General features: G+C 38.9%; 1 protein-coding gene across 1 annotated transcript; it reads right to left on the bottom strand.

Annotated features, from left to right (window-relative positions):
• Positions 1 to 18,080: 18,080 nt before the first annotated feature.
• Positions 18,081 to 18,410, bottom strand: LOC112734060 (uncharacterized mitochondrial protein AtMg00860-like). The gene has a single exon (XM_025783248.1). The coding sequence runs from the start codon at positions 18,408 to 18,410 to the stop codon at positions 18,081 to 18,083; it is 330 nt and encodes a 109-aa protein (XP_025639033.1).
• Positions 18,411 to 18,980: the final 570 nt, after the last annotated feature.

Raw genomic sequence — 18,980 nt, 5'->3', positions numbered from 1 at the left:
GGAGCGGCGCCGGCTCAGCGCAAAGGTAAGGATCCTTTCGTAATTGCTTATGCGTCTAAGACCTTAGACGCTGCTCAGTCTAATTACACTACTACTGAAAAAGAGATTCTAGCTATTGTTTTTACTCTGGATAAATTTCGAGCCTAATTACTTGGTACTAAGGTAGTAGTGTACTCAGACCATGCAGCTCTAAAGTATTTATTAGCTAAAAAAGAGTCTAAACCAAGGCTAATACATTGGATACTATTGCTGCAAGAATTTGATTTAGAAATAAAGGATAGGAGTGGTAACCAGAATTTAGTGGCAGACCACTTGAGTCACCTTGAGCACATTAAGGATGACTCCACTCCTATTAATGATACTTTTCCATTTGATAGCTTGCATGCAGTATCTGAAGTAGTTCCTTGGTACGCACCTGTAGCTAATTATCTAGTTAGCCATACTTTCCCTTCCAGTTTTACTAAGCATCAGAGAGACAAGCTGAAAAGCGAGTCTAAATATTATATATGGAATGACCCATACTTATGGAGGTGTGGTGCTGACCAGGTAATTAGAAGGTGTGTGCCCCAATCAGAATTCCACTCCATTTTAGAGGCCTGCCACTCTTCTGAGAGTGGAGGACATTTTGGCCTTGGTGTGCAAAATCGTGATCATTCCATTCCTTGGTAACGGCGCTAAAAACTCAATACGCACGTTCATGATCTTATATCTGTTTCACAACTTCGTACAACTAACCAGCAAGTGCACTGGGTCGTCCAAGTAATAAACCTTACGTGAGTAAGGGTCGATCCCACGGAGATTGTCGGCTTGAAGCAAGCTATGGTCACCTTGTAAATCCCAGTCAGGCGGATTAAATTGCTTTAAGAAATTATAGTGGATGAAAATTAAATAAAATATAAAATAGGATAGTGGTACTTATGTAATTCATTGGCGAGAATTTTAGATAAGTGTATAGAGATGCTTTCGTTCCTCTGATCTCTGCTTTCCTGCTGTCTTCATCCAATCAATCCTACTCCTTTCCATGGCAAGCTTTATGTAGGGCATCACCGTTGTCAATGGCTACATCCCATCCTCTCAGTGAAAAAGGTCCAAATGCTCTGTCACGGAACGGCTAATCATCTGTCGGTTCTCGATCATACTGGAATAGAATCCATTGATCCTTTTGCGTCTGTCACTACGCCCAGCACTCGCGAGTTTGAAGCTCGTCACAGCCATCCCTTCCCAGATCCTACTTGGAATACCACAGACAAGGTTTAGACTTTTCGGATCTCAGGAATGGCCATCCATGGTTTCTAACTTATACCACGAAGACACTAATAACTCGGACTCGGTCCCCTGTATTAGATATCCAAGAGATATCCATTCAATCTAAGGTAGAACGGAAGTGGTTGTCAGGCACGCGTTTATAAGTTGTGAATGATGATGACTGTCACGATCATCACATCCATCATATTGAAGTACGAATGAATATCTTAGAAGCGGAATAAGTTGAATTGAATAGAAAAATAGTAGTACTTTGCATTAATCTTTGAGGAACAGCAGAGCTCCACACCTTAATCTATGGTGTGTAGAAACTCTACCGTTAAAAATACATAAGTGATGAAGGTTCAGGCATGGCCGAATGGCCAGCCCCCATGATCTAAGAACTAAACGTCCCAAGATGATCCGAAGATAGTAAAAAGTCCTATTTATACTAAACTAGTTACTAGGGTTTACAAAAATAAGTAAATGGTGCAGAAATCCACTTCCGGGGCCCACTTGGTGTGTGCCTGGGCTGAGCTTGAAGTTTACACGTGGAGAGGTCATTCTTGGAGTTGAACGTCAGTTTGTAACGTGTTTCTGGCGTTGAACTCCACTTTGCAACCTGTTTCTGGCGTTTGACTCCAGAATGCAGCATGGAACTGGCGTTGAACGCCAGTTTACGTCATCTAAACTCGGAGAAAGTATAAACTATTATATATTTCTAGAAAGCCCTGGATGTCTACTTTCCAACGCAATTGGAAGCGCGCCATTTGGAGTTCTGTAGCTCTAGAAAATCTACTTTGAGTGCAGGGAGGTCAGAATCCAACAGCATCTGCAGTCCTTCTTCAACCTCTGAATCTGATTTTTGCTCAAGTCCCTCAATTTCAGCTAGAAAATACCTAAAATCACAGAAAAACACACAAACTCATAGTAAAGTCCAGAAATGTGAATTTTAATTAAAAACTAATAAAAATATAGTGAAAACTAATTAAATCATACTAAAAATATACGAAAAAACAATGCGAAAAGCGTATAAATTATCCGCTCATCACAACACCAAACTTAAATTGTTGCTTGTCCCCAAGCAACTGAAATTCAAATAGGATAAAAAAAAGAGAATATACTATAAATTCCAAACTATCAATGAAACTTAGCTCCAATCAGATGAGCGGGACTTGTAGCTTTTTGCCTCTTGAATATTTTTGGCATCTCGCTTTATCCATTGAAGTTCAGAATGATTGGCATCTATAGGAACTCAGAGTTCAGATAGTGTTATTGATTCTCCTAGTTCAGTATGTTGATTCTTGAACACAGCTACTTTATGAGTCTTGGCCGTGGCCCTAAGCACTTTGTTTTCCAGTATTACCACTGGATACATAAATGCCACAGACACATAACTGGGTGAACCTTTTCAGATTGTGACTTAGCTTTGCTAAAGTCCCCAATTAGAGGTGTCCATGGTTCTTAAGCACACTCTTCTTTTGCTTTGGATCTTGACTTTAACCGCTCAGTCTCAAGTTTTCACTTGACACCTTCACGCCACAAGCACATGGTTAGGGACAACTTGGTTTAGCCGTTTAGGCCAGGATTTTATTCCTTTAGGCCCTCCTATCCACTGATGCTCAAAGCCTTGGATCCTTTTTTTTTACCCTTGCCTTTTGGTTTTAAGAGCTTTTGGCTTTTTCTGCTTGCTTTTTCTTTTTCTTTCTATTTTTTTTGCCATTTTTTTCTGCAAGCTTTTGTATTCACTGCTTTTTCTTGCTTCAAGAATCATTTTTATGATTTTTCAGATTATCAAATAACATGTCTCCTTTTCATCATTCTTTCAAGAGCCAACATATTTAACATTCTTAAACAACAACTTCAAAAGACATATGCACTGTTCAAGCATTCATTCAGAAAACAAAAAGTATTGTCACCACATCAAAATAATTAAACTAGTTTCAAGGATGAATTCGAAACCATGTACTTCTTGTTCTTTTGTAATTAAAACATTTTTCATTCAAGAGAGGTGATGGATTCATAGGACATTCATAACTTTAAGGCATAGACACTTAAATACTAGTGATCATGAAGACAAAAACATAAACAGACATAAAGCATAAAAATAAAAAAATAGGAAAATAAATAAACAAGGAGATTAAGGAATGAGTCCACCTTAGTGAGGGTGGCGTCTTCCTCTTCTTGAAGAACCAATGGTGCTTTTGAGCTCCTCTATGTCTCTTCCTTGTCTTTCTTGCTCATCCCTCATAGCTCTTTGATCTTCTCTAATTTCGTGGAGGATGATGGAGTGCTCTTGATGTTCCACCCTTAATTGTCCCATGTTGGAACTTAATTCACCTAGGGAAGTGTTGATTTGTTCCCAATAGTTTTGTGGAGAAAAGTGTATCCCTTGAGGCATCTCAGGGATTTCATGGTGAGGAATTTTCTCATGCTCATGTTGAGGTCCTTGCTCTCTTGTTTGCTCCATCTTTTTCTTAGTGATGGGCTTATCCTCTTCAATGAGGATGTCTCCCTCTATGTCAATTCCAGCCGAACTGCAGAGGTGGCAAATGAGGTGAGGAAAGGCTAACCTTGCCAAATTGGAGGACTTGTCAGCCACCTTGTAGAGTTCTTGAGGTATAATATCATGAACTTCCACTTCCTCTCCAATCATGATACTATGGATCATGATGGCCCGGTCTATAGTAACTTCAGACCGGTTGCTAGTAGGAATGATTGAGCGTTGAATGAACTCCAACCATCCTCTAGCCACTGGTTTGAGGTCAAGCCTTCTTTGTTGAACTAGCTTGCCCCTTGAGTCAATTTTCTATTGAGCTCCTTCCACACATATGTCCATGAGGACTTGGTCCAACCTTTGATCAAAGTTGACTCTTCTAGTGTAGGGGCGTGCGTTCTCTTCCATCATTGGTAGGTTGAACGCCAGCCTCACATTCTCCGGACTGAAATCTAAGTATTTCCCCCGAACCATGGTAAGCCAATTCTTTGGGTTCAGGTTCACACTTTGATCATGGTTCCTAGTAACCCATGCGTTTGCATAGAACTCTTGAACCATTAAGATCCCGACTTATTGAATGGGGTTGGTTAGAACTTCCCAACCTCTTCTTTGGATTTCAAGTCGGATCTCCGGATACTCATTCTTTTTGAGTTTGAAAGGAACCTCAAGGATTACTTTCTTTTTGGCCACAACTTCATAGAAGTGGTCTTGATGAACCTTAGAGATGAATCTCTCCATCTCCCATAACTCAGAGGTGGAAGTAATTGCCTTCCCTTTCCTCTTTCTAGAGGTTTCTCTGGCCTTAGGTGCCATGAATGGTTATAAAAAAACAAAAAGCTATGCTTTTACCATACCAAACTTAAAATGTTTGCTCGTCCCCGAGCAAAAGAAGAAAGAAAGAAGTAGAAGAAGAAGAGAATGGAGGAGATGGAGGGCGAAGTGGTTTCGGCCAAGGGGTTAAGATAGGGTTGTGTTGTGTGAAAATGAAGAAGGAATGAGGGGCTTATATAGGAGTGGGGAGGGGTTAGGGTTCGGCCATTTAGGGTTGGGTTTGGGAGGGAAATTATTTTGAATTTAAAGGTAGGTGGGGCTTTTGGGGAAGAGAGGACGGATGTGAGTGGTGAAGAGGTGATGGAAAAGAGTGATTGAGTTGATTGGTGAGGGGTATTTGGGGAAGAGAGTTATGAAAAGGTGTGAAGAGGAGAGAAGAAGTAGGTGGGGATCCTGTGGGGTCCACAGATCCAGTGGGGCCAAGGACTTTAATCATTCCTGCTCCAATTAGGCGTGTAAACGCCCTCTGTAGGCAATCCTGGTGTTTAACGCCAGATTGCAGCATGTTTCTGGCGTTAAACGCCACTTCCATGCTTGTTTTGGGCGTTCAACTCCAGTCTGCAGCATGTTTCTGGCGTTGAACGCCAGTTTTCCTTTGGGGTGTATTCCTGGCATTTAAACACCAGAATGCTGCTTGTTTCTGGCGTTTAACGCCAGTTTCATGCTCTGTTCTGGCATTAAACGCCATCCAGATGCTCCTTACTGGCGTTTAAACGCCAGTAAGCCCTTCCTCCAGGGTGTTCTATTTTCAATGCTGTTTTTCATTCTGTTTTTGATTTTTTTTTGTAGTTTTTGTGACTCCACATGATCATCAACCTAATAAATCATGAAATAACAAAGAGAAAATAAAATAAAAATGATTAAATAACATTGGGTTGCCTCCCAATAAGCGCTTCTTTAATGTCAATAGCTTGACAGTGGGCTCTCACTGAGCCACACAGGTGATCAGGTCAATTTTATAGACTCCCAACACCAAACTTAGAGTTTGATTGTGGGGGCTTTGTTTGACTCTGTACTGAGAGAAGCTTTTCATGCTTCTTCTCCATGGGTACAGAAGGAGATCCTTGAGTTTTAAACAAAAGGTTATCCTCATTCAGTTGAAGGACCACTTCTCCTCTGTCCACATCAATCACAGCTCTTGCTGTGGCTAGGAAGGGTCTTCCAAGGATGATAAATTCATCCTCTTCCTTCCCAGTGTCTAGGATTATGAAATCAATAGGGATGTAAAGGTCTTCAACCTTTACTAACATGTCCTCTACTAGTCCATAAGCCTGCTTTCTTGAGTTGTCTGCCATCTCTAGTGAGATTCTGGCAGATTGTACCTCAAAGATTCCCAGTTTCTCCATTACAGAGAGGGACATGAGGTTTATCCCTGACCCAAGGTCACACAGAGCCTTCTCAAAGTTCATGGTGCCTATGGTACAAGGTATTAAGAACTTTCCAGGATCCTGTTTCTTCTGAGGCAATGTCAGTTGATCCAGATCACTTAGTTCATTGGTGAGCAAGGGAGGTTTATCTTCCCAAGTCTCATTACGAAATAATTTGGCATTCAGCTTCATGATTGCACCAAGGTACTTGACAACTTGCGCTTCAGTAATATCTTCATTCTCTTCAGAAGAAGAATACTCATCAGAGCTCATGAAGGGCGTAAGGAGGTTCAATGGAATCTCTATGGCCTCTAGATGAGCCTCAGATTCCTTCGGTTCCTCAGAGGGAAACTCCTTATTGATCACTGGACGTCCTAGGAGGTCTTCCTCACTGGGATTCACGTCCTCCTCCTCTCTTGTGGGTTCGGCCATGATGGTCAATTCAATGGCCTTGCACTCTCCTTTTGGATTTTCTTCTGTATTGCTTGGGAGAGTACTAGGAGGGATTTCAGTGACCCTTTTACTCAGCTGGCCCACTTGTGCCTCCAAATTTCTAATGGAGGACCTTGTTTCATTCATGAAACTTAAAGTGGCCTTAGATAGATCAGAGACTATATTTGCTAAGCTAGATGGCTTCTGCTCAGAATTCTCTGTCTGTTGCTGAGTGGATGATGGAAAAGGCTTGCTATTGTTAAACCTATTTCTTCCACCATTATTAAAGCCTTGTTGAGGCTTTTATTGATCCTTCCATGAGAGATTTGGGTGATTTCTCCATGAGGGATTATAGGTGTTTCCATATGGTTCACCCATGTAATTCACCTCTGCTATTGCAGGGTTCTCAAGATCATAAGCTTCTTCTTCAGAAGATGCCTCTTGAGTACTGTTGGATGCAGCTTGCATTCCATTCAGACTCTGAAAAATCATATTGACTTGCTGAGTCAATATTTTATTCTGAGCCAATATGGCATTCAGAGTATCAATTTCAAGAACTTCCTTCTTCTGAGGCGTCCCATTACTCACAGGATTTCTCTCAGAAGTGTACATGAACTGGTTATTAGCAACCATGTCAATGAGTTCTTGAGCTTCTGCAGGCATTTTCTTTAGGTGAATAGCTCCACCTGCAGAAGTATCCAATGACATCTTAGCTAATTCAGATAGACCATCATAGAATATATCCAGGATGGTCCATTCTGAAAGCATGTCAGAAGGACACTTTTTGGTCAGTTGCTTATATCTCTCCCAAGCTTTATAGAGGGATTCACCTTCTTTCTGCCTGAAGGTTTGAACATCCACTCTAAGCTTACTCAGCTTTTGAGGAGAAAAGAACTTGGCTAAGAAAGCCGTGACCAGCTTATCCCAAGAGTTCAGGCTATCTTTGGGTTGAGAGTCCAACCACACTCTAGCTCTGTCTCTTACAGCAAACGGGAAAAGCATAAGCCTGTAGACCTCGGGATCAACCCCATTGGTCTTAACAGTATCACAGATTTGCAAGAATTCAGTTAAGAACTGAAAAGGATCTTCAGATGGAAGTCCATGAAACTTGCAGTTCTGCTGCATCAGAGAAACTAATTGAGGTTTCAGCTCAAAATTGTTTGCTCCAATGGCAGGAATGGAGATGCTTCTTCCATGTAAATTGGAATTAGGTGCAGTAAAGTCACCAAGCATCCTCCTTGCATTATTATTATTTTCGGCTGCCATCTCCTCTTCCTGTTCAAAAATTCCTGTAAGGTTGTCTCTGGATTGTTGTATTTTAGCTTCTCTTAGTTTCCTTTTCAGAGTTCTTTCAGGTTCAGGATCTGCTTCAACAAGAATGTTCTTGTCCTTGCTCCTGCTCATATGACAAAGAAGGGAATAACAAAGAAAATATGGAATCATCTATGTCACAGTATAGAGATTCCTTTGTGTGAGTATAAGAAGAAATGAATGGAATGTAAAGAAGAGAAGAGGAAAAACTCGAACACAGAGAGGGAGGTGGTGTTCGAATTTTTGGATGGGAGAGAAGTGTTAGTAAATGAATAAATAGAAGGAGATGAGAGAGAGAATTTCGAATTTTAATTAAAATAAAAATTAAATTTGAAAGTTAGATTTCGAAAATAAATTTTAAAAAGGAGTTGATGATTTTCGAAAATTAAAGGAAGAATAAAATTAAAATTAAAATTTAAAATAATTAATTAATTAAAAAGAAATTTTGAAAAAGGAGAGAGGGAATTTTCGAAAATAAGAGAGAGAGAATTAGTTAGGTAGTTTTAAAAAAGATATGATTGAAACAAAAAGATAAGATTGATTGAAAAAGTTTTGAAATTTGTTTTTGAAAAAGATATGATTGAAATTTAAAAAGATATGATTGAAACAAAAAGATAAGATTTGAAAATCAATTTTTAAAAAGATTTTGAAATTAAATTTGAAAAAGATATGATTGAAATTTTAATTTGAAAAAGATTTGAAAATAAAATTAAAAAGATTTGATTTTGAAAACTAAAGTTGATTACTTGACTAACAAGAAACTAAAAAGATATGATTCTAGAGCTTAAAGATTGAACCTTTCTTACTAGGCAAGTAACAACTTAATATTTTTGAATCAATCACATTAAATGTTAGTAACTAATTCGAAAATCATGAACTAAAATTAAGAAAAAGATTTTTGAAAATTAATTTGAAAATTTTTTTTGAAAATATTGGAAAGAAATTTTGAAAAAGATTTGATTTTTGAAAAAGATTTGCAAAAGATAGAATTTTTAAATTGAAAATTTGATTTGACTCATAAGAAACAACTTAATTTTAAAATTTTTTGAAAAAGTCAACTCAAATTTTCAAATTTGATGAGAAGAAAAAGGGAAAGATATTTTTGAATTTTTAATGAAGAAAGAGAAAAAAATAAAACGTCATTTTTGTGTTTTTCTCTTTTCTTTTTGGATCAAAATAAAGAATGCATACAAGAACACTATGAATGTCAAGATGAACACCAAGAACACTTTGAAGATCAAGATGAACATCAAGACTTATTTTTGAAAATTTTTAAGAAAAGAAAAACATGCAAGACACCAAACTTAAAAAGTTTTTATTCTTTAGACATTAATAATTCAAGAATGCATATGAAAAACAAGAAAAGACACAAAACAAGAAAATATAAAGATCAAACAAGAAGACTTACCAAGAACAACTTGAAGATCATGAAGAACACTATGAATGCATGAATTTTCGAAATTTTTTTTTTAAAAAAAAAATAAAAATATGCAATTGACACCAAACTTAAAAATTGACTCAAGACTCAAACAAACAACATAAAATATTTTTGATTTTTATGATTTTATTAATTTTTTTTGGATTTTTGTATATTTTTATTTTTTTGAAAACATATAGGGAAAAGGAAGCAATGAATTCAAAGTCCTCAATCAAGATTCCAGGAATCATACCAGGTTAGTCTAAAGCTTGATGGCCAGCCAAACTTCAGCATACCAATTTGAAACTTTAGAATTCATTCTTAAAAATTTTAAAATAATTTTCGAAAACAAAGGGAAATTTTTTTTTTGAAAAGAAAACGAAAAGAAAGTTACCTAATCTGAGCAACAAGATGAACCGTCAGTTGTCCAAACTCGAACAATCTCAGGCAACGGCGCCAAAAACTTGGTGTGCGAAATCGTGATCATTCCATTCCTTGGTAACGGCGCTAAAAACTCAATACGCACGTTCATGATCTTATATCTGTTTCACAACTTCGTATAACTAACCAGCAAGTGCACTGGGTCGTCCAAGTAATAAACCTTACGTGAGTAAGGGTCGATCCCACGGAGATTGTCGGCTTGAAGCAAGCTATGGTCACCTTGTAAATCCCAGTCAGGCGGATTAAATTGCTTTAAGAAATTATAGTGGATGAAAATTAAATAAAATATAAAATAGGATAGTGGTACTTATGTAATTCATTGGCGAGAATTTCAGATAAGTGTATAGAGATGCTTTCGTTCCTCTGATCTCTGCTTTCCTGCTGTCTTCATCCAATCAATCCTACTCCTTTCCATGGCAAGCTTTATGTAGGGCATCACCGTTGTCAATGGCTACATCCCATCCTCTCAGTGAAAAAGGTCCAAATGCTCTGTCACGGAACGACTAATCATCTGTCGGTTCTCGATCATACTGGAATAGAATCCATTGATCCTTTTGCGTCTGTCACTACGCCCAGCACTCGCGAGTTTGAAGCTCGTCACAGCCATCCCTTCCCAGATCCTACTTGGAATACCACAGACAAGGTTTAGACTTTCCGGATCTCAGGAATGGCCATCCATGGTTTCTAACTTATACCACGAAGACACTAATAACTCGGACTCGGTCCCCTGTATTAGATATCCAAGAGATATCCATTCAATCTAAGGTAGAACGGAAGTGGTTGTCAAGCACGCGTTCATAAGTTGTGAATGATGATGACTGTCACGATCATCACATCCATCATATTGAAGTACGAATGAATATCTTAGAAGCGGAATAAGTTGAATTGAGTAGAAAAACAGTAGTACTTTGCATTAATCTTTGAGGAACAGCAGAGCTCCACACCTTAATCTATGGTGTGTAGAAACTCTACCGTTAAAAATACATAAGTGATGAAGGTTCAGGTATGGCCGAATGGCCATCCCCCATGATCTAAGAACTAAACGTCCCAAGATGATCCGAAGATAGTAAAAAGTCCTATTTATACTAAACTAGTTACTAGGGTTTACAGAAATAAGTAAATGGTGCAGAAATCCACTTCCGGGGCCCACTTGGTGTGTGCTTAGGCTGAGCTTGAAGTTTACACGTGGAGAGGTCATTCTTGGAGTTGAACGCCAGTTTATAACGTGTTTCTAGCGTTGAACTCCACTTTGCAACCTGTTTCTGGCGTTTGACTCCAGAATGCAGCATGGAACTGGCGTTGAACGGCAGTTTACGTCATCTAAACTCGGGCAAAGTATAGACTATTATATATTTCTGGAAAGCCCTAGATGTCTAATTTCCAACGCAATTGGAAGCGTGCCATTTGGAGTTTTGTAGCTCCAGAAAATCCACTTTGAGTGCAGAGAGGTCAGAATCCAACAGCATCTGCAGTCCTTCTTCAACCTCTGAATCTGATTTTTGCTCAAGTCCCTCAATTTCAGCCAGAAAATACCTGAAATCACAGAAAAATACACAAACTCATAGTAAAGTCCAGAAATGTGAATTTTAATTAAAAACTAATAAAAATATAATGAAAACTAATTAAATCATAATAAAAACATACTAAAAAATAATGCAAAAAAGCGTATAAATTATTCGCTCATCAGCCCTCAAAGAACAGCTAGAAAAATCTTAGACTGTGGATTCTGGTGGCCTACTCTTTTTAAAGATGCTGCTGTTTTTTGTAAATCTTGTTCCCATGCCAAAGGTTTGGTAATATATCCAAGAGGGATGAGATGCCTCAACAGATTATGCTTTTCTGTGAAATTTTTGATGTTTGGGGCATTGACTTCATGGGTCCATTTCCAAACTCTAATGGTTACCTTTATGTATTGTTAGCTGTAGATTATGTCTCTAAATAGGTGGAAGCAATTTCTACCCGTACTGATGATGCTAACACTGTTGTTTCCTTTGTTAGAAACCATATTATCTGTCGCTTTAGATCACCACGAGCAATCGTGAGTGATCAAGGCACTCACTTTTGTAACAGGAGACTAACAGGATTATTGAATAAGCATGGGATTGTTCACAAAGTAGCAACAACTTACCATCCCCAGACTAATGGGCAAGCAGAGGTATCTAATAGAGAAATAAAGTATATTCTGGAGAAGATAGTAAAGCCTCATAGGAAAGACTAGAGTGCCAGGCTACAAGATGCACTTTGGGCATATCGAACAGCATACAAGACACCCATTGGGATGAGCCCCTTCCGCTTAGTGTACGGAAAGGCTTGCCACCTTCTAGTAGAGGTGAAACACAAGGCTTTCTGGGCTGTGAGGGAGTGCAACATGAATTTTAAGGAAGCTGGTGCTGAAAGGAAGCTGCAACTAGCAGAATTAGAGAACCTTCGCCTAGAAGCATATGACAACTCCAGGCGATACAAAGAGAAGATGAAGGCTGTCCATGACAAGCACATAAAAAAGAGAGAATTCAGACCAGGAGAGTTAGTTCTTCTTTATAACTCCAGACTGAGGCTCATGCCAGGCAAACTGAGATCAAGATGGGAAGGTCCCTACAGAGTAGAAAAAGCAGAGCCATACAGAGTTTTTCACCTGTGTCATCCTTCTAGCTCCAAATTCATCAAGGTCAATGGACATCGCCTAAAGATTTATCATGGTGAGAAGATGAAGGATCACAAAGAACTAGAGGTCTTCCTCTTGTAAGACCCACCAACAGAAGCAGAATGAGTTTGAAGAACGTCCAACTTAAGGACGTAAAAGCAAAGTGCTAGGTGGGAGACAACCTACCATGGTATGATCGTTCTGTTTCAGTCTTAGTTTTATTTTATTTTATTCCATTTTATTTTTCTTAGTGACTCTTCTCATAATCTCTGCATATAGTCTGCATTTGCATTTGCATTCTGCATAAAAAAAAAGAAGCACGTGACGCGCGAGCGTCTCTGACGCGTCCGCGTCATATGTTCATTCGAAACAAGAAGAAAAGAAGTAGAGAGTTATGCGGGAGCGTGGCTGGAGGCGTGCCTTAGGCACAAACTCGCCCACGTGAACGCATCCCTGACGCGTTCGCGTCACTTGAAAAACTAGCCTCCCACGCGTACACGTCACCCACGCGCACGCATGACCCTGCAAAATCGACGTAAAAGGGTGTATGGTAGAGAGTTATGATGGAGTGGGGCTAGAATGGTGCTGGAAGCACAAGCCCTATCACGCGTACGCGTCTCCCATGCGTACGCGTCATTTTTTTTACAATTAGGCCATTCACGTGTGCACGTCACCCGCCACGCGCACGCGTTACCCTGAATTTTGGCAATGTACGTATGAAACAGAGAGTTGTGCTTACGCGAGGCTGCACTCGCGCCAATGGCACAAATCAGGTCACGTGTGCACGTCACCCACGTGTCTGCGTCAGTTGAAAATAGCGCCAACCACGTGAACGCGTGCTCCACGTGTCCGCGTCGCCTGCGCCACACAATTTATCCAGATCAGTACCAGAATTCTTATCTTTTCTTCCCCAATCCTAATTTTTCTTCTCCCTTCTTATTTCTCTCTTCTTCCTTCTTTCTTCTCTATTCCTTCTCATTTTTTTTACTTTCTCCCTCCTTCTCTTTCACATTCATTATTAAGGTTCTTTTCTTTTCTTCTTCCCCTTTTTACCTTTTCATTATTATTTTTATTTATGTTTTCTTCTTCTTCTTCTTTTTACTTTCATTATCTATGTTTTCTTTTTCTTTTTTTTTTCTTTTTGCATTCTTTTAATTGGTGTTGAAAATTTATTTGGGTGACTGTTTTCTTCTATATTTTGCTTGTGGATTATTAAGAAATTATTTGACAATTAATATTAATTCTTAAGGGTTGCTTGCATGTTCAAATTTAATACTTTCAACAACATATTTACCATGCATTCTAAGTGTTTGTGAAAAAGCCCGTATGGCATTGTACATATTTAAATATTCTATTCTTCTACTTTAACACCTGTTTTTCACAAAACCCTTTTTCATATATTATTGATTGAATATAATTACCAATACAAACAGATTGTTAGTTTGAAACACTTGATAATCAAATTGGGCAATTAATGCTTGATCTATGCTACTCATGCCTTTGCCAGCATGCCAATAAACATCTTGCATCTAATTTCCATAACATGCACTTGCTATATTTCCATTGATGAACTTGTCACATGTAGTCGCGACCATGTGTTAACGACATCCTTCTTTACCGTGCATTGATTATCGCTTGTACCATCCTTTTCCTTGCTCTAACCCTTAGTTTTAATGTTACTTTCTTTTTCCCTTTTCAAGATGGCCACTAAGAAAGGTAAAGAGAAAGCTACTCCCAAACCACCAGCAAGGAAAGGAACAAAAAGAGCACTAACTGCGGAACCTTCTTCAACAACAGTAAAGCCCTCAACAAAGCGAGTCAAGAGAATCATCAAGGTCGATGAAAAAGAGAAAGCCTTTCCAGCAAAGGACACTACGCGGTTCACTAACCGCTACTGTGAGCAGATGTTCCCCATCCTGGCTGAGCAGAACTATAATAATGAGTACCTTCTCATCCTCCCGACCAACATTGTTGAATTTGTTGAGCCCCGAATTGAACGAAGACAATGGGGATTCCTACGGAGACAGCCACGGCAGGTCAATCTCTCATGGGTAGTTGAATTCTACTCAAACTTTTACATGCCATCCCTGCAGTCTGTCTATGTCCGTCAGAAGCAAGTCCCCATAACTGAAGAAGCCATTCAGCAAGCTTTAGATCTCCCACCTGCTCCAGAAGAATGGGACGCATTCCAAAAAGCCTCTTTTAAGCGCCAGACATACCAATTTGACTGGGACGCCGTTCTCAGAACTATAGCACAACCTGGCAGCAGATGGATCTATGGATACCATCGATCCCGACCTAAGGGAATATTGGCTTCCGCACTCACCTTGGAGGCTCGAGTATGGGCACAGATTATGTCCCATTACGTCTTTCCAAGCACTCATGAGTCCTACTTCACTGCAGACATGGCTGTTTTACTTTGGTGTATCCTTACAGACCAGCCTCTCAATTTACCAAGACACATCCGGAATGCTATGGGACACGTACAGATTGCAGAAAACATATCTTTTCCCGCTTTGATTTCAGATCTAGTCTCAGCAGCCGGAGTCTCCTACAGAGCTGGCGACACCAAGGCCATGCTTCCACGGGATGATCAGTACGTCCCTAACGGGAAGTACATCAGACCTCCAGCAGCAACTATCAACTGGAGCACAGAACCAGCGAAAGATATCCCTTTTCCTTCCACATCATAAGCACCTTCAACAAACCAACTGCTCCATCAGATACTTGAGAGGTTAGACCGGCTTGACTGGCAAGGAAAGCGAAAAGAGCGTCGTAACAAGCGTAGATTTACATACCTCAAGGAGCTGATTGTTGGCAACCACCCACCTGAAGAAGACCAGACACCCCGGACTCCACTTCATTTACCAGCACAGGGAGGCATGATGGTCCTGATTGTGGAGATGCTGCTACCAGCCCCCCTTTGTTCCTGACTGATGGCACCGAGGACGGTGCCGAGCTTTAAGTGTGGGGTGTTCGGTCAGTACCTGACTTCCGGAGGTAATTTCTCTTTCTTAACACCAACAAATTAGTAATTTTTCTTTTGTTAGGATAGGATAGATAGCATAGAAATAGGTAATTGCATGCATATTCTATTTTGTTGAAAAATAATATGTTTCTTTTCAAGACTTTATTTTAAAAAAAATTTTACTAATTTAAATCAGAATTTTTTGTGTTAAATTTGTTTGAAGGTTGTAATTCGGAATATGGTTTAAAGTTAGAACACACAACCTGTGAGAATTTGAGCTTAATTATATGGTTACAATATTTAACCATAATGTTTTATTCTTGTGTGTTTTCTTCTCTATGATTGTAATTTTTATTTTGTTCCATCCTATATATCCAATGTTTAATGTGTTATATGCATGCATATGAATGAGGCCATTATTTTATTAGCTCACTTATCCTAAATAGCCTACCCTTCCATTCGCCTTTGTTAGCCACTTTGAGCCTTTTAATCCCATTTGTTCTATATTTTACCACATCACTAGCCTTAAGTAGAAAAACAAGTAATCACCCTAATTGAATCTTTGGTTAGCTTAAGATAGAGATTGTGTGTCAATTAAGTGTGAAAAAACTGTGGGAACATGGGTTAATAGGGAATATTTCTATTTCATTTAAATATTAGGAATTTGGGTACCTACTCATGTGAAACCAGAAAAATTAAAAAAATCCATGTGCATTGATAATGTTATGTTTATTTTTATGCTTTAAAAAAACATATATATTCAATAAATAAATAAATGAATAAGGGGACAAAATTACCCCAATACTAAGTTAAGATCAATGCATGTGTGATACAAGTTAAGAGAAAAGTTGATGCATGAGTATGTGATACAAAAGTGGAAAAATTTTGGGTAGCTAGGCATGAATTTAAAAGTATGTAGAGTATGTATAGGTGAAGGCTTAGGTTGATCAAGGATTCAATTTATAGCTCACTTGGCCATATATATATATCCTTACCTTTACCTTGGCCCCATTACAACCTTGAAAAGACCTCATGATGTTTGCATTGGTACATTAAATACTTGTTGATTGGTTAGGTGAAGAACAAAATCTAGAAAGCATGATTAGAGAAGAGTAGAGTGATTACCCTATACACTTGAGTGATTAGAGTGCACATATACTATTAGTGAGGGTTCAATGCTTGATTCTATATTCCTTGCTTTTATGAGTTGTCTTCTTACAAGTTTACTTGCTTTTACTGTATGATTTTAATTAGTGATATTTGATTTATATTTGTCTTGAAGAAATTATTTACTTTTAACCAAGTAGGCAAAAATCATTTTAGCATATAGTGCATTCATAGGTTGCATTGCATTGCATGAGTCTTACTTTCCCTTATTTAGTCTTTTAATCTCCTTGAGCTAAGCATGAGGACATGCTAATGTTTAAGTGTGGGGAGGTTGATAAACCATTATTTTATGGTTTATCTTGTGTTTAATTGAGTGGTTTCGTCAAATCTTTACCCACTTATTCATATGATTTGCATGATTTTATAATCCCTTCCTAGTTTTATTTTATGGTTGAAAACTTGCTTCCTAGAGATCTTTAAATTGTATATTTACTTCTCCTTTATACCATTTGATGCCGTGATCCGTGTGTTAAGTGTTTCAGGCTTTATAGGGCAGGAGTGGCTTAGAAAATGGAGAGGAAGCTTGCAAAGATATAAGGAACACAAGAAACTAAGGAGATGACCAGTGAGTACCGACGCACACGCATGGCTCACGCGAGAGCGCGGAATGGAGAAATTTACAGTGATGCGTGCGCGTGCCAGACGCGTACGCGTGGATTGGAGTCTGCACAAAAGATGTGCACGCGTGGACGATGCGTACGTATGACAAGGAAATTCGCCAAATGACGCGCACGCGTGACTGACGCGTACGCGTGACATGTGTGATCTGCAGAAATAACAGAAAATGCTGGGGGCGATTTCAGGCCGAGTTTTGACCCAGTTTTCGGCCCAGAAACACAGAATAAAGCCAGGAAACATGCAGAGACTCAACGCACATTCATATACTCTCATTTAGCATAGTTTTAGGATTTTTTAGATCTGAATCTAGAGAGAGAATTACTCTTCTTCTAGGTTTTCTTTACATTCATAGTTTATTGCTTTTGCTTTTGGATATTGAAGAGTCATCACCTCCGTTGAAGATACTATTCTAGTTTGATTTCTTACTCTTTTATTTTCTTAATTCTTGTTTAAAGTTACAATTGGATTATTTTCATGGATTGTTAATGCAAATGATTACTTTCAATTTTAATTAATTTTGAATATCTGTTTTATTTAAATTATCATGTCTCTTTTCTATTCCAAACTCTCAATAACAAAGATGGTATCCATGTCAATAGAGTAGATTTCCTACTTGACATGGGGGTTGATTAAGAGGAGACACTTGAGTTGGAATGCTCAAGTGGCTAGTTAAATTGGAAGTTGTTGGCTAATTCTGTATTTACTAATGCTAGACCTTCCCAAGGGAGAGGACTAGGATTTGCGAATAAGAGTTAGCTCAATTAATTGACTTTCCTTTATTTAGTAAGGGTTAACTAAGTGAAAATAACAACCTCTTTATACTACACTTGAGGAAATTCCAACAAGGATAGAACTTCCAATTAATCATTCCCCCAGTCAAGGCTTTTTAATTAGAATATATATATTTCGCTTTTAAATTACAATTATTTATTTTCTGTCATTCAACTCTCAAAATTCTCGAAAAACTCCTGATTAATAACTTAGCACCCTTTCTAGCAACTCGTTGGGAGACGACCTGGGACTCATACTCCCAGTATTTTTATTCTAAACATTTTGTGACAACCCTTCTAAATTGGTGAGGCGGATTTTTGCTGGTTAAGAGCTATACTCGCAATGCTGTTCTATTATATTATAATCTCTTAATTGGTCTAACTTCTGCCACGTATCAGCGGTCTTAGCTGACGCGATGCGTAAGCCACCACATTCCGATGTTGTATCAACATGCAACCCAAACCTTTCAAGGAAGCGTCATAGTACACTTCAAAAGGTTCATGCGGTTCCAGCAAGATTAGAACAGGTGCTGAAGTTAATCTCTGCTTCAAGGTTTGAAAACTCTCTTCACACTCTGACGTCCACACAAATGGCACCTCTTTCCTTGTCAACTTTGTCATTGGTAGCGCAATCCGGGAAAATCCTTCGATAAATCTCCGGTAATATCCAGCTAAACCCAAAAAGCTCCTGACTTCCGTCACGGTCATCGGTCTTTTCCATTCCATCACCGCTTCTACTTTAGAAGGATCCACCGCTATTCCTCCTTTGCTCACCACATGACCTAAGAACTTTACTTCTTCCTTCCAGAACTCACACTTCGACAACTTAGCGTACAACTTTCGCTCCTTTAGAATTTGTAGCACAATCCTCAAGTGCTCCTCATGTTCTTTTGCCGTCTTAGAGTAAACCAAGATGTTATCTATGAAAACCACCACGAATTTGTCCAAAAAGGGATGAAAGACTCTGTTCATGTAATCCATGAAAACAGCAGGTGCATTCGTTAACCTAAAGGACATTACCGCAAACTCGTAGTGTCCATAGCGTGTCCTAAATGCAGTCTTAGGAATATCATCCTCTTTCACCCTTATCTGATGGTAACCGGATCTCAAATTAATCTTGGAAACACTCTAGCTCCTTGCAATTGATCCATAAAGTCATCTATTCTTGGCAGCGGGTACTGGTTCTTCACTGTTACTTTATTTAACTGTCGGTAATCCACACACAAATGCATTCCTCCATCTTTCTTCTTCACCAATAAAATTGGCGCTCCCCACGGG

The sequence above is a fragment of the Arachis hypogaea genome, chromosome 13, assembly GCF_003086295.3.
Source record: "Arachis hypogaea cultivar Tifrunner chromosome 13, arahy.Tifrunner.gnm2.J5K5, whole genome shotgun sequence".
NCBI lineage: Eukaryota > Viridiplantae > Streptophyta > Magnoliopsida > Fabales > Fabaceae > Arachis > Arachis hypogaea.
Note: the sequence above shows the minus strand (reverse complement) of the source record. Positions and strands in the feature narration are given on the sequence as shown.

Excerpts from the sequence above, each read along its gene's own strand:
- LOC112734060 (XM_025783248.1), bottom strand. The coding sequence starts at position 18,410 with ATGACCGTGACGGAAGTCAGGAGCTTTTTGGGTTTAGCTGGATATTAC.